The sequence below is a fragment of the Bacillus rossius genome, chromosome 16 (assembly GCF_032445375.1).
Source record: "Bacillus rossius redtenbacheri isolate Brsri chromosome 16, Brsri_v3, whole genome shotgun sequence".
NCBI lineage: Eukaryota > Metazoa > Arthropoda > Insecta > Phasmatodea > Bacillidae > Bacillus > Bacillus rossius.
The window spans coordinates 27575988-27590128 of NC_086343.1; the positions used below are offsets into that span (position 1 = coordinate 27575988).

The 14141-nt window shown below is 37.0% G+C and overlaps 1 protein-coding gene across 2 annotated transcripts in view; it reads right to left on the minus strand.

Moving 5' to 3' along the window:
* The window catches only part of LOC134540049 (uncharacterized), a 212193-nt gene that overhangs the window by 23337 nt on the left and 174715 nt on the right, over positions 1-14141 (minus strand). For both annotated transcript variants that reach the window (XM_063382494.1, XM_063382493.1), the window contains 6 exons: positions 13029-13141; positions 11238-11349; positions 10436-10565; positions 8020-8228; positions 6839-6995; positions 2667-2923 (listed from right to left, as the gene is read on the minus strand). In XM_063382494.1, the coding sequence (XP_063238564.1) occupies positions 2667-2923; positions 6839-6995; positions 8020-8228; positions 10436-10565; positions 11238-11349; positions 13029-13141 (978 nt within the window). The remainder of the gene's footprint in view (positions 1-2666; positions 2924-6838; positions 6996-8019; positions 8229-10435; positions 10566-11237; positions 11350-13028; positions 13142-14141) is intronic.

Genomic DNA, 14141 nt, shown 5'->3' on the forward strand with positions numbered 1-14141 from the left:
GTGCAAATAACAACCTAAGACGATACAGGTCGTTACGGCAGCGCACTGCAGGCGGTGAAGTTCCCAAGCTGCTCATCATACGTTCCTGAAAAACGTAGAGTAAATCCTATCCACTCGCGACTTGTATACAGTATATATATATAAATATATATATTCAAAGGTAGCACCGACCAATCACACGCACTCTTCATTCATGCTACAGATACCAGTGAGTTTGCATAGAGGGCCGATGCAACCTCGAAGTAACGCTCTAGTTCGTTCCGCAAGAAACAGAGTGCTAATTAAAACAGCGCTAATCATCCTTAAGAGTGCACATTATTCACAATAATTTTTTTTTTCCAATCAGTTAAGTGTGCCTGCATGACCACCATTTTAATTAGAGCTGAGCCGATACGGATCGGCAGAAGCCCGAATGAGTTTCTGAACCAATTTTTTTAAAATCTGTACAACTAATGCGTTTTCACGGGGAAATATTATTAGTTCCACACAGTGAAAAGAAAAATGAAAACTGCATTTTTTAAATTCATAAAATTGCTTGATTAAACATGAAGGAAGCATACATACACTAGGATAATTACATGGAAGTGTTTCCATTCAATGTCGGCCTTCAGTACTTTTCGAAGTTTTGTGTCTTAGGTCTCAACTTAAAATGAAGATTTTGTGCAAATATTTTCCCAGATGAGTCAACCTGGCTCAAGTTCAGGAAGAGGAATAAATTTGTTTTATGATTGAATTCTATATATGCAAATAAAAAACTAATTACACATAGTTCTCAACAGCACACAAAACAATGGAGAAATAAAAAAAATTAAAAACCCACAAAAGGTTGTTTGAGATCAATTAAATAGGTAGTTACCATGCTTCTATAGATTGGTGCCTTCTTACTTGTCGTAGGAATACACAGTAGAAATATGAGAAACAAATAGTAAATATTTGTAGATCGTTGAAAACAAAATATTAAAGGTGCTAGACGCTTCCTGAAGGTAGTTTAAATAAGAGGCATCGTTCTTTTACTTAATTTTTCCAATAACTTGTCTCCTCCAAACCTTCTCCAACCCTCCAATGGGATGATCACCATCCTCTTACATCTCCCCCATGTCCATGTTACAAAAATTTGTGAAGTAATTTCTTGGAAAGAGACAGAGACAGAGAAAGAGGTAGCACCATGATAAGACAATGTTACATAGGATCCGAGTTCCAATCCCAGATCCCGCCACCTTGATTACTGTTTCTTGTGTTTTCTTGAAATCCCTCCATGCAAATGCTGGCTGGTTCTTTACAGTAGAAGTGATGGGCAGAACGATTCAATTGACCGCCGACAATGGGATCTAGCACATCTGAAGAGACAAAACTCGTTTAACTGTTTAAGTATCTGTTACATCTACACAGCTTGTCATCATAATCTGGTCAGCTCGAATAAATGAAATTCCAGATGTATAACAGTATAATGACAGTTACAAAATATGTACGTGAACACATTTATTTAGTAAACAAAACTTACACATTCCATGAAAAATAATTGTAACGCAAAACTTGTCTAGTCGTAAACCACCACTCCCATCCATTTTTATGCTACCCTTTTTCTTTGATTAGTTATCATTTGCTCTTGTGAGCTTGTGGACGCTGCAATTACAGATAACTGTGGCTCCTGATATCACGAGTCATTTGATTTAATCGTTCTCTCTCTGCATTTTATATCCTCCCGAATCGTGTTCAAATTTCGAGTAATCAACTCGCCAATAACAAGAATCCTTACATGACGAACAAATCATATGCTTTGGTTTGCTCAAAGATTAATTCATTTTGAACAAATCGTTCACGAGCTACAAATCGCTAAACAGTAGGCCGTGGCAGATTCCTTACCCAACATCTCTCGCAGTTGAAAAGATGTTTACGTGCAAATTAGGGATGTGCGAATCCTTGATTTTCAGTTCGGTTTGAATCCGATTCGAATCCCTGGCAATATATGAGATATGAATCCTATTCCGAATATTAAGCACAGAATAATTAATAATAACTGATTAATTTAAAAATAATGTGTGTTCTCTTTTTTCTAACTGTAACTACTGGCAATTATTTATTACACTGAGATTGAAATGTTTATAATTATGTAAACTTAATTAATAATAAACACTTTAAAATATAAAAACCAAAACATATTCGATTCTCCAACTCAATTGTAATAAACTGCACGCCACAGGGAAACCTCAGTTTTATAAACGTTTCAGCAAACAAAACCATTTTTTCTCCAATAAATAGCCAAAATGTTTTTTTCTTGTTGGTATGTAATTGTTTTTAGTTTATAGTTTGCTATACAACGAAATTCGTAATTATAGTTTAAGCTCTCGAAATCTCAAAATTCTTTTAATGTCACTGTGTTAATTATTTAATTTACATATCTTTCTTTGATACATCATATTATAAATACTTACGTAATAGTAGCCTAATTTTATTTTTCACTGCTATTATTTTTGAGCCGTATTAAATTGATTTATAACTTTTGTGAAAATTCGTAATGCTGTTCGAATCCTTGTACGTACAACGATTCCGGGTTCGGGTAGTTGTGAATTCGAACCGTACCCGAAAATATCGGGTACTCGCACATCCCTAGTGCAAATAAAATAATTTTTTTTTAAATTCGAGCAATTAAAGAACGAGTGTGTTACCACAGGGAAGCAGGTGGCGAAGTCGGACGCCTTGGACTGAAACAGCGCCCGGCAGACGTCGGCGACCGTAGGGTCGACGGGGGCACGCGGGACCGCGGCGAGGTTCCGGTCGGAGGCGCAGGCGGCCGGCCCCACGGACCAGCTGCGCGCCAGGCGCCCCAGGTCGGGCTCCGGAGCGCCCGACGAGGCCAGCGCGTCGTCACCGGGCTCGTTGTTCATCGTGCCCAGCAGCCCCGCAGTCTTCCCGAAGTACCAGCCTGGGGACCACACACGACAACTCCTGTAGTGCCTCGTGCTAAGACTGCAGCACAGAGAAAATGGCATCCACTACCCGGCATGTTACCATAACAATAATAATAATAATAATAATAATTGTGAATATTTATTCAATTTTACTAATTGTTGTACCTAAGACTGTAAAATAATGTATTTTGACACCACGACTACCACCACCACCACCACCACCACCACCACCACCACCACCACCACCACCACCACCACCACCACCACCACTATTAATACCTTGTTTACATTCTGAAATAACAATATCTAAATACTAAGCCTGTGCTAATATCAGTTTTTTAGTTTGCATCGAATTCAAATACGAATACCAAATTACTCTCGAATACGAATATTGAGTTTGAATAATTGGAATGAGAATTGAAATCCCATAAAACATGTTACCTATATCACATCACATTACAATATGATAACAGGTACATATTTACTGATACAATGTATGTAGATTGTAGAATCAAAAAACTGACAGTACTTAAAATTTTAAGGTTCTCCAATTTTATAATTAGTTCGTAGTAAAAAGAGTCTTGTCACATCACTACATATTAGCTGATTTAAATTTTTGTGGAGAAACACAAGCTGCTCTACATTTTCGGGGAGTAGACTCTCTCTTCTACACGTCACAATGTTGCCAGCTGTTGAGAAAAGTCTCTCACTGCACACTTGTGTGGCAGGTATAGACAAGTACTTTCTTGCTACCACATCTATGTTTCGGAAACAAGTGCGCCCCTTTTCTGACCAGAAACTGAAAGGATTTTCATTCTTTGGGATTAAGGGTGCTGCCAGATATTTGTTTACTTCTCCTTGGATAGTTCCTTCGTAGCTTGCAAGCGTAGACTGAGCTGCAACTGACTGTTGAAGGTTTCACGTAGGCCCACAGAGATGACTTCTTAATAGGCTTTTCACTTGTAACCTCACTTGTCTCAGTTATATTTTCAGCTACTGTGTTCAGCTTACACAGCTTACATACCTCCCTGTACAAATTTTCAACCCATATTTTTTTTTACTTTTCATCCTCAATTATTGAATTTTGAACCAAATTTGGGAAGGGTGGGAAGTGTATGAAGAGGTGGGGGAGGGGGGGGGGGGGGCTCCCGCCTTCATACGGTCGTTTACTGTGTATTATCCTATTGAAAAACATTGACGTAGCATGTTAGGCTTTTGGAGTCTTTGCTGTGAGTATGCGGCCAGATGTTTTCCACATGGTCTGTAGAATTTTCTTTTTCTTCACCGTCACGTTCGGAACGAAATTACAGTGCCGACAAACCATGTTTCACCCTCTAATCTGAAAACTGTCACCTATAACGTCCTGGTTGTGTGGATTTTACAGACACGTATTTATCTTTATCAGTATGCTGACAGTTCAAATCTAGTTTAAACGACCTGACAACATTCTTCTATATAAAATATGTTAGTTATCGCTCCGAATTACTGTGTTCAAACGGGCTTTACGTGGCCAGATGTAGTGGAATAACTCCACATACATAACTCTAAAACATTACGAAAATCTCGCGGAACTTTTGCCCCCTTGAAATCTCTTTGTACGAGAGTGGTTGAACGTCAAAGTCCCTGACCGTTGGATTGGTCGTAATGGTCAAGATGACAGGGCTCTTTTTACGCTGGCCTCCACGTTCACTTGACATAACGCCATGCAATTTTTTTTTCCTTTTGGGGCTTTATAAATATTGGTGTCTACGTTCCGCTGCTACCTAATGATTTGCCAGAGTTGAGACACAGAATTGAAGAGTCTATTGCTTACATTAATCCGGAAGTGTTAACCAAATTGTGGGAAGAATTGCTATTTAGGTTAAATGTGTGCCTTGTAACTAAAGGTGCACATATTGGACATGTGTAAGAAAAACTAGGTTAGTTTACGTTCAATTTGATGTATGATTTGTTGTAAATAGTCGGAATTAACCTGTAATAATATACAATTGAAGATGGGACATTCTTTTATGGACATTGTGTATTTATTAATTATGTACTATTATTGTCAATCAGAGCCAAAATTTATAATTTTACATAATACAAAAAAATTGATGGCAAAAATGTTTGAAACAAAAATACAATTTCTTATACGTAAAAATGGAATATTATCAGATAATGCTCTTGATGAAATAGAAATAGAAAATATATTTCATAAAAATTCTGATTCAAAATTTTTCTTTAAAAAATATTTTTTTTGTACACTTATAAAATTTCTCTTGACTTCATTAAGTTGTATCTACACTTTATGTGCTCTTTGGGTATATCTGGCAAGCGAGCACAGTCTCTAAAATGCACACTGCAATCTAAGATGAGTCACGCTATAGGAATGCAACAGAATGAGGTGACACAGACGGCATTTGACTCGAATTCCGACCCAGGCATCCTGATTTCAATTTTCCAAGGTTTCCGAAAACTCCAGGATGGTTCCTTACTAAATGCCATAGCCGATTATGTTCCCAATATCTTTGTGTGTAAGCGTTTATAATTACCTTGCTGTCGACAAAACGTTAAAGCCCAAATTATATGCACACACACACACACATAAATATATATAATTTGAGGTGTACCAATTTGAGTCTGCATTTATATTGTATCTGCCGATATAGCCTCATCAGTAAATATTCTGTAATGGCAAAGTATTCATCAATTATATAATAATAATTATGTCAATTTAATATCAAATAATCTGGATGGAAGGAACAAAACATACGTAAATAAAATATCATTTTGAGAATTGAATATGCTACTATAATATTAAGGTATTTGTCCGAGACACACCCAAGCCCAGCTACAAGTCGAGGTCCTGCCCTGAATCAAAGTCTCCCATGCTCTATAGACTATAGCGGCCTGAAAACACTCCATACCCAAATCGCCCATCTACTGGACCTGGCTCCTATATGCACCATCCATAGGCCTATGTGAGTGTTCAAAATTTTTAATACCAAAAAGAATAAATTATAATTCAAATTTTATTCAGTTTAACTATACATTGAAATAATTAATACTTGCAGTGTAGTCAGATTGTTGCATATCATTTCTGTGATATTTAACATTTAGGTAAAGAGTCTTCGTTACAAAATAATAGAATTTTCTATTGCTGATGGAGTTGAATTTATTTAATTTGTAGGGAGGAATCCAAAAATGGAATAAAGTGGCAAAGGAATTGGACATAGTCATTTAACTCTAAATGTCATTGTCATGGACGTGAGAGACTTTTACAGAAATATGGCAGGATGTCTGAAATGTCAAATAAGCTGGAAGCAAGTTGAAAAATTGTTTGTTTGGTTAAGCAAATGCAAGCATTGAGTGTATCCATCAGTGTTTTCAACATTAAATTTGTTTACATAGCTTGATAAGTGAATTGGTAAAAATTTCAAACCTTGACAAGTGCTAAATTGATATTTGCTGATTACAGTGTTTCCTGCTGATGTTTTTACATTTTGCCCCCTTTAAAAACATAACATGGTTCATTGTGTACAATGAATGCAGAAATGCTAAATTAAAGATGGTGAGATATGGAAGTTTTGATATATTGAAAAACAAGCAAATAAGTAGCTTGCAGCCACTGCAAGAAAAAAAAAATTTTTAATCATTAATGTGAAATATATATTACCACTGTGTGAAAGCATGTGTACAAGTATTTCTTTTAAATTATGAAATAATTTTTTTATATATATTTTTCCACTCTTCCTATTCAAATCTGATATTAAAATACTAGAATATTTTGTTATTTGTATTCAACATTTATACAAACTAAAAAAACTGATAGTCACAAAATGCCATTTCACATCCCACTGAAATGAGCCACCTTAAAACCTCACTGTGACTTTCCTACCCAACTTACACTTCATCAACAATGTAACAGGAAGCAATGCACGTAAGCTTACCTTCAAGAACGACCGTGCAAACGTCAAACTTCATGTTGCACTGGATGGTAAATCCGTTCGAGTTCTCGATGTAGACCATCTCCGCTTCTTGGTAGACGTACGTGTCCTTGAGCTGTGCGGGTAGCTTCTTCACTCCTTCCTTCTGGACAACTACGGACTGAAGGACCAGGAAGAATGTTTGCATTACTCACAATAAAAATTAAGACAATATTTATAAAAATAAAACTAATATTAATGACAGATTTAATTTTAAATATGAATCTAAATTAAAAATGAAACAATTAGATCTTGCACAGGGCTTCCGCACAATTAATCTAGATGATTCACCCGACTTTACTCTGTTTTCCCTGTCCAACTAAACACTTTTTTCTCGTATCATCGATAAATACAGCAAATACAAATACTTAATGAAACACATGTCAACCATACATAAAATGTCAAATTTACCATAAAATATTTTACCCCACTACAAACAAGCAAGCACTGTTGTGTTCTGTGAGACAATACATTATTGCTTGGGACCATGTGAAGGACTTCAAACAATTGATCGTGCTTCAAATAACTAAATCGGTACACAGTTGATATATTGATTGTTTCTATACATTTAGTTATTTACGATAACAGATTGTTTTTTTACTGCATATGAATTTGTGATTAAAATATAGTCTGGTTTAAAGACATAAAAAGGAACACGGCTAGTATTAAACTACAGTCTGGTTTAAAGACATCAAAGGAACATGGCTAGTATTAAAAATTACTGATCCAGTTTGGTAACTAAAACTTTGTTAGTTTCCATGTGTTTACAGGTTTTGGAGTCTGTTTGGACACGTAAATAGTGCGTGTTGATTTTTAGTGTATAGTGTTAGAGACGTGTGATTTAGAACTTCCCGCGCTGCTTGCCAACAACGTACAGTTGTCAAGTTGGCTGCCTGCCAAGGCGGGCAGCCCTGCAGCTCCCGGTGACGAAGCAACAGTTGTTGTTCGATCATCATAGCGGCACGTTGCGCTATCGCGCTCGCTTGCTGCTGATCGCATCGTCCTCCAGCGAATCGTGAGTTTTATATGGATTTAACAGTTTTTTTTTACCTTTCCAAACAAAACAAGAGCCATGGTTTCAGTTCCCTGAGTTTTCCCTGAACCTCGTCGTGTCCAGAGGTGAGAGACGAACGAGCTCGACTCACATCTCGGAAGAGGTTTATCAGGACGATGTCCTTGCCCACGACGAGTGCGATCTCGTACTCATCGCTCCCCTGGCCGTCGTAGCTGACGACGAGGGAGAAGTTGTAGTCGACGAAGTCATTGGCCAGCAGGTAGGCGCAGGAGCCGCGGAACTGGAAGAAGCGCTTGTCGAAGGTCACGAAGTTCTGCGGGCCGGCGAGCATGGCCTGGGCTGCAACCAAAATGAATTTTTTCACGCTGCAGTGTGGGCAAAGCGCATCCATGATGCAACCTGCCACAAGAAACTGTTTCGACTATATAAGACCCAATGTCTAGTGCTCCTGTGCTCAATTGCTTTTTGCTTTAATTTCATTCATTAAATTAGCTTTATTTTAATATTACATTTGTGTTTCACTTGTGTCACTTATGTAATTTCAATTTGTTAAGTTTATTTCTAATTTATTTTTGAACACAATAGTTATCTGCTAGCCCAGTGAGAAACAAATAGTGATTTTAGTTGTGTAACGTGCGCACGAGGGAAATGTGTGCTCAGCCTGTTGGTGCTCTTGTTTGCTGTTGCGCGAGGTAGACGCTAGCAGCGCTGGGAATGCCGAAGTGAGAAACAACGACTTGTGGAAGGGAGTTGGCTGCGAGAGGGACTGGCGACGAAGGAAGTGGTGGAGCTGGCACGAGAGACCACCATGGCCCGAGCGAGAATAATGAAGCCAAAGCGAACAAGCACCGAGTTGGCTGCTCGGCACGGCGATGGCACGCATCTACGACGGAGACCGCTGCGTCCAGCTGCCAACTACTGCAGAGAGATCTTATCACGCCATGCCAAGTAGTAAGTTATTTGATCCAGTCCTCACGGGCAATCATGGCTCAGGAATACGCAATAACTGAAATTAAGTTGATGCGGCCATTTGTAGTGATAAATGGATGATGAGCGAAGTCGTTCTGGATGATACACATTTTTAGGTTTTAGTAAGGAGCAAGGACAGTGTTATTCCTTTTGTATGCATTTTGATGTTTTCTATAAATAACTAGATACGATAAAATGTGAGTATAAACACGAGGTTTAAGTTATTAATTACTTTGTAACTTCTTGTAATTGTAAATGTTGTAATTTTAATTCTTGTAAATGTTTTTGTTATTAGTGTTTTGGGCATCTAGGCTTTTATATTATTTAAGGTTAATTAATCTGTTCTGTAATGAAGGTAATACACATTTTTATATAATCAGGGTATTATTTATTTTTTCATGAAGGTAATTTGGTTCATGAATATATAGGTACAATTGCAGGTGTTTCTGCCTTGTGGTGGATTATAATCCGAGTGGTATTTACATTATTTTTAAGATAAATAGAAATAAATATTGTGATGTAATGGCAACTGAATTATCATTACTTTTTCCTAATTTTTAAAAAACTTTCTCTCTTGCTTAATTATCGGTCGCAGGGATTAGGGATGTTTTGCGGAAAATGTTTTAAGTGGGACACTATTACCATCTTTTACACTTAATAATCAGCCAATGACAACATTTTCGGTGTTGACATAGCTCCGAAAAGGAAGGCCAATTACCACACTAGCAGCTACAGTAAAACCTCTTCATAACAAAATTGAAGGGACTGAATTTTTGTGTGCTTGTTATAAAGGAGTGCTTAAAAGGGTGGTACGAAATAAATGTAAGTTTACAGTATAAAATTTTGCACAATTCCTGCCCACACCACGTGGAATTTTGAGTGTAACTGTCATAAAAATTGCAATGGATTTGTTGTATTAGTCTATTTACCAATTAATACTTTTTGGTTATTTAAAGAAATATAATATGAATTGATATTTCTATCACTTAGTAATAAAGGAGTGCATATCAGAAGAGAATAAAAAATTTTGTCATATAGCAGTGAATATGCCTTGTTTTACATACAGTTTTGGTTGAGATTTAGCAAACAGTTTATTATAAGGAATTTTTTGTTATAAAGAGGTTAACTATATAGGGGTTCTACTGTATATGAAATTCATGTGAAAATGGGAAATTGTTAAAATTAACAAAATTATTTCTTTCACATAACTCCATTTCCTGTTTACTTAATCACAAAAACGTTTGAAGACTTTAATGCAATAATGCAATTTCATTAGCACTTGATAGCATTTATAAAAAACAAACCCTTGCATTATTTATAAGGAAAGAACATCAATATTTCTTAAGATATTTCAAGTTGGCATAAAAAAAAATATTTCAAAAGGACCCCCCCCCCCCCCCCAAATTCTTTTGGGGGCTATTCCATAACCCCAGACCCCATGGTAAGGAGGCCATTCTAAAAATTATTAGGGCCTTGCAAAAGTGAATGTTTCAGGGACTTGAAAAGTCTAGGGATGCCACTGCAACACATAGCACTGACCTCACAACAACCCTTCTAACCCCATGCAGATGACTCACCTCTAAACGGCGGCAGCCAATTGGTCGGGTCCGTGAACGGCTTGTATTCGTAGTACAGAGACCAGAATGTAACATTTGAAAATGCCAAAAAGGTAGGAATGCTTGTTATCATTTTATATTCTGGGATCTCCTGCAAAGCAAACAAATGTTAACAAAAAACAACTTCACATCAGGCCAAATGTAGATATGGTATTTGATACTGAAATAAGACATCAAGACAAAAATTGGTTCATTTAAAAACAAAGCAAAATTAATGGAAAAATTAAACTGCCGAGTAAGAGAAATAAATAGTATTACATGGAGTAACAAATTCAAGACACTAACAAGATCAAATTATTTTTTTTTACATAAATAAAAAAGACATGAAAATATATGATTCACACAACAAAAAATTATTACTATAGTTTTACAAAAAAAACATGGTTAATGTAACTATTAACATGTATAAATATTTCTTTATTAAAATACAAAGCATGATTACGTTCTGAACACTTGTATATAAAATAACAATTTCCTTCTTTTTTATTTTACTTTTACTATTACTGAATTTCACTAGAATAGACTATTACTGGAAAATTACTTATGTACAGTTATGAACATACAAAACTGCAAAAAGGTTGATCCTCTCAGTTTACTTCATTCTATAAAACTTTTGAGAGCTCATCAATAATCAAAAGTACTAGAAGGTGGATTTGAACCATCACCTTTCAGCCCCCGGCAACACAAGCACTAAGCCTTCACCCACAGCACAGATCAGTCACACGCTTCAAGAGCAGAACTAGTCTGAAAAACATGTACCAACCTCGAACTTTGGGGTCTCGTTGAAGGCATGCCAAGACATGGGCAGCTTCTGCTCCAACTCAACCCGGCCATTCTCAGGATCGAATATGAATTTTGTTTTAGCTTCCCGGTACCTGCAGCACACACACAATGAACAGGGTTGGTTTTACACTCACGAACACAAATATAAAGACCACAGGGGCCCGCCTAGTCGGGGGTGTAATTGTGTCGGAGAGGTGGGATGATAGGTGCGACGATCGCTGACGCTCGCTGGCGCTGCTAGCGCGGTGTCACCTCTAAGCTCAAGGTTGTGAACTGATGAGTGGTCCTCTCATCATGTAAGGGGAAACTTATATGATTTGAGTGTACATCGTACAGCGGGGAAATGAAGATAAAGGTGTACTGCAACACATTTTAAGTACTTTCAAGGATCTGTACCAGGTTTTCCATTGCTAAAAATTACTCTGAAAACATGTATTTTAGCCACTTTCACTCTTCAAAAAAATACAGTTTAAAAACAAAATACAGAAACAAACAGAATTACTCTTCCACCCTCAGCATACTCTTTAATGCTTTTCCCAAACAAACCCGAATATGATGTCCAGAGCATTTTCCAAATCGCTAGGCCTGTGCGAATACTAGTTTTTTTTTTTTTTGTTGCGATGCGAATATCAAATCCATTGTTTAAAATATTCATGAAGTCAAATCGAACGACGAATATTTTTCTCGGTGAATCTGCATTACACATATTTGATAAAATACAGGATTTAAATAAAATAATGAAAAATTCATTAAATATTTGTTATGTTTTTACAGATTAAGTAATTAACTGATTGGACACTATACATGTAAAATCAAACAAAAAAATTATAAAATAACCATGTATAATAATTATATTAAAAAATTCATAAAAGCAAAATGAGCACCAACTTTATTCAAGCAAAACTTATACAACGCACACACATACATTCATGAGCAACAAGTGCGAAGCTTTACATCAGACATGAAGTTTGCATCACAACCGAAGCTTCGAATAAAACAAATAACAAATTTCCTGGCAAAGTCAAGTCGAATGTTAAAGACAGCTTTGATTGATTCACTCAGTGGAAGCTTCGCACAGGCCTACATCTGTCAGCCTGCTGACACCCTCTTCCCTCCACGAGGTTCAACAAGCCCTAAACAACAGTAGACTAAAGTGGCATAAGTGATGCAGTTTTCACGCAGATCGTGTAGTTTTTTTACTATGTGAAAGTTTAAAAAAGCAGCTTAAGTGACAGAGTTACAATGTCAACTAAGCTGTTCCAATCGCTGTTAATTCAAGTTGTTCCAGCTGCAAGATACAAGTTTGAAATTATAATGTGACCTCCACTTTTAGTTTCAGTTTTGGTAAAAAATCATCCCATTATTTTGGGGTGGAGTGTATCGCTAAAATAATCAACTTGACTTTAAATACAATAATAATAATAATAATAATAATAATAATAATAATAATAAAGTTCTATTTAATATGAAAATGTCACTGCACGAGTCTTTGTAATATTGTTTATTGTGTCTGTGTCTACTGTTCATTTTGTCCTTTGCATTTTGTTTTTTGTTCGTATCTTTTATTGTGATATGTTTTTTTTTTTTCCTCATTGTTTTCGTTTCTTTTTTTATATCCCCGTGCACACCCTAGTACCCTCTTTATGAGGTGTTGGTGTGCATGTCACAACTGTAATAAATGAATAATTAAACGTACAAACTACAATCACAACGAATAAACTCGACAGTGTCTGTCCACAAGGTGCAGGCGAGCGAAGTGTTGTCGGCTGACCTGCTCTCGGCCTGCAGCGCCGTCTGCGTCATGTCGGTCAGCTTGGAGTGCAGGAGCGCCACCGCGTACTGGAGCCGGCCGCCCACGTCCAGGTACTCGTACACCCACGCCACCTGCGAGCACGCCCCATCTCCCTCCAGCCGCCGACCGACACTCTACCGCTCACTCGCCGACACAACAGTGGGGAACGTGCATCGTGTTGGACTCGGTTTGTTTAAGGCTCAAGTCTCACACGCACCATGTCCATATCTTTCATTTCCTGTCATCACAATAATTTAAAGCTAATTATGATATGTACTAAAGACTAAACATGATACTTCTCTTGCAATTGTTGTTCTGTAACAAATATCTTCAAACAAAAATTCACTAAGTGTAATATGAATATTTGAGGGGCTGTAAATGTTTGTGCAAATGATATAAATTACTGACACGTGCGCAACGTTTTACAATCACTATGTTACAGAGAGAACATCTGTTAAAAATATTTGTGTGGGAAAACGAAAAATGCAAGAGAAATATTGTGTCAAAAATTATGCCAATAACACTTAAGAGCAAAGTAATGCCACAAAAATGTTATTATCAACTTTCCGTGTGAGACCGAGGCTTGAGTCATAAAATATCGTAACTCAAAACATTTTACATGTCTCAGTTTGAACGCAGCGTGTAAGTGTCTGGTATGCCATGACTTGTACATTAACATATGAACTACGTCAAAATAAAACTCTCTTTTAAAAGTTTTTAACAAAATTGTGCGACTGTCAAGAGTCCTCGCAAACAAACTCTCATCCGGTGATTTTTGAAAGATCTACTGGCCAGCTGTAAGCCAATGTTGTAGCCATTTGCAGAAACATTTAGGCTGTTAGTTAATCTTTAATTATTTTTTTTTGCTCTTAAACTTAATATTTTGCGTCCACCCTCCGTTCAAATCGAACATCTTGGCAAACGATGATTTATGGCGCGGTATCGTGTATTACTCGTTAAACTTTCAAGGAGTCTACCAGTCAATATGGTGTGTAAGAGCCTGTACACAGCTGTGCTGAGTAGTGAAAGATAGAAATGCAGACTATCGCGATACTTGCCATAACGAAGGCAGAGCTACCAACACCCAAGCGT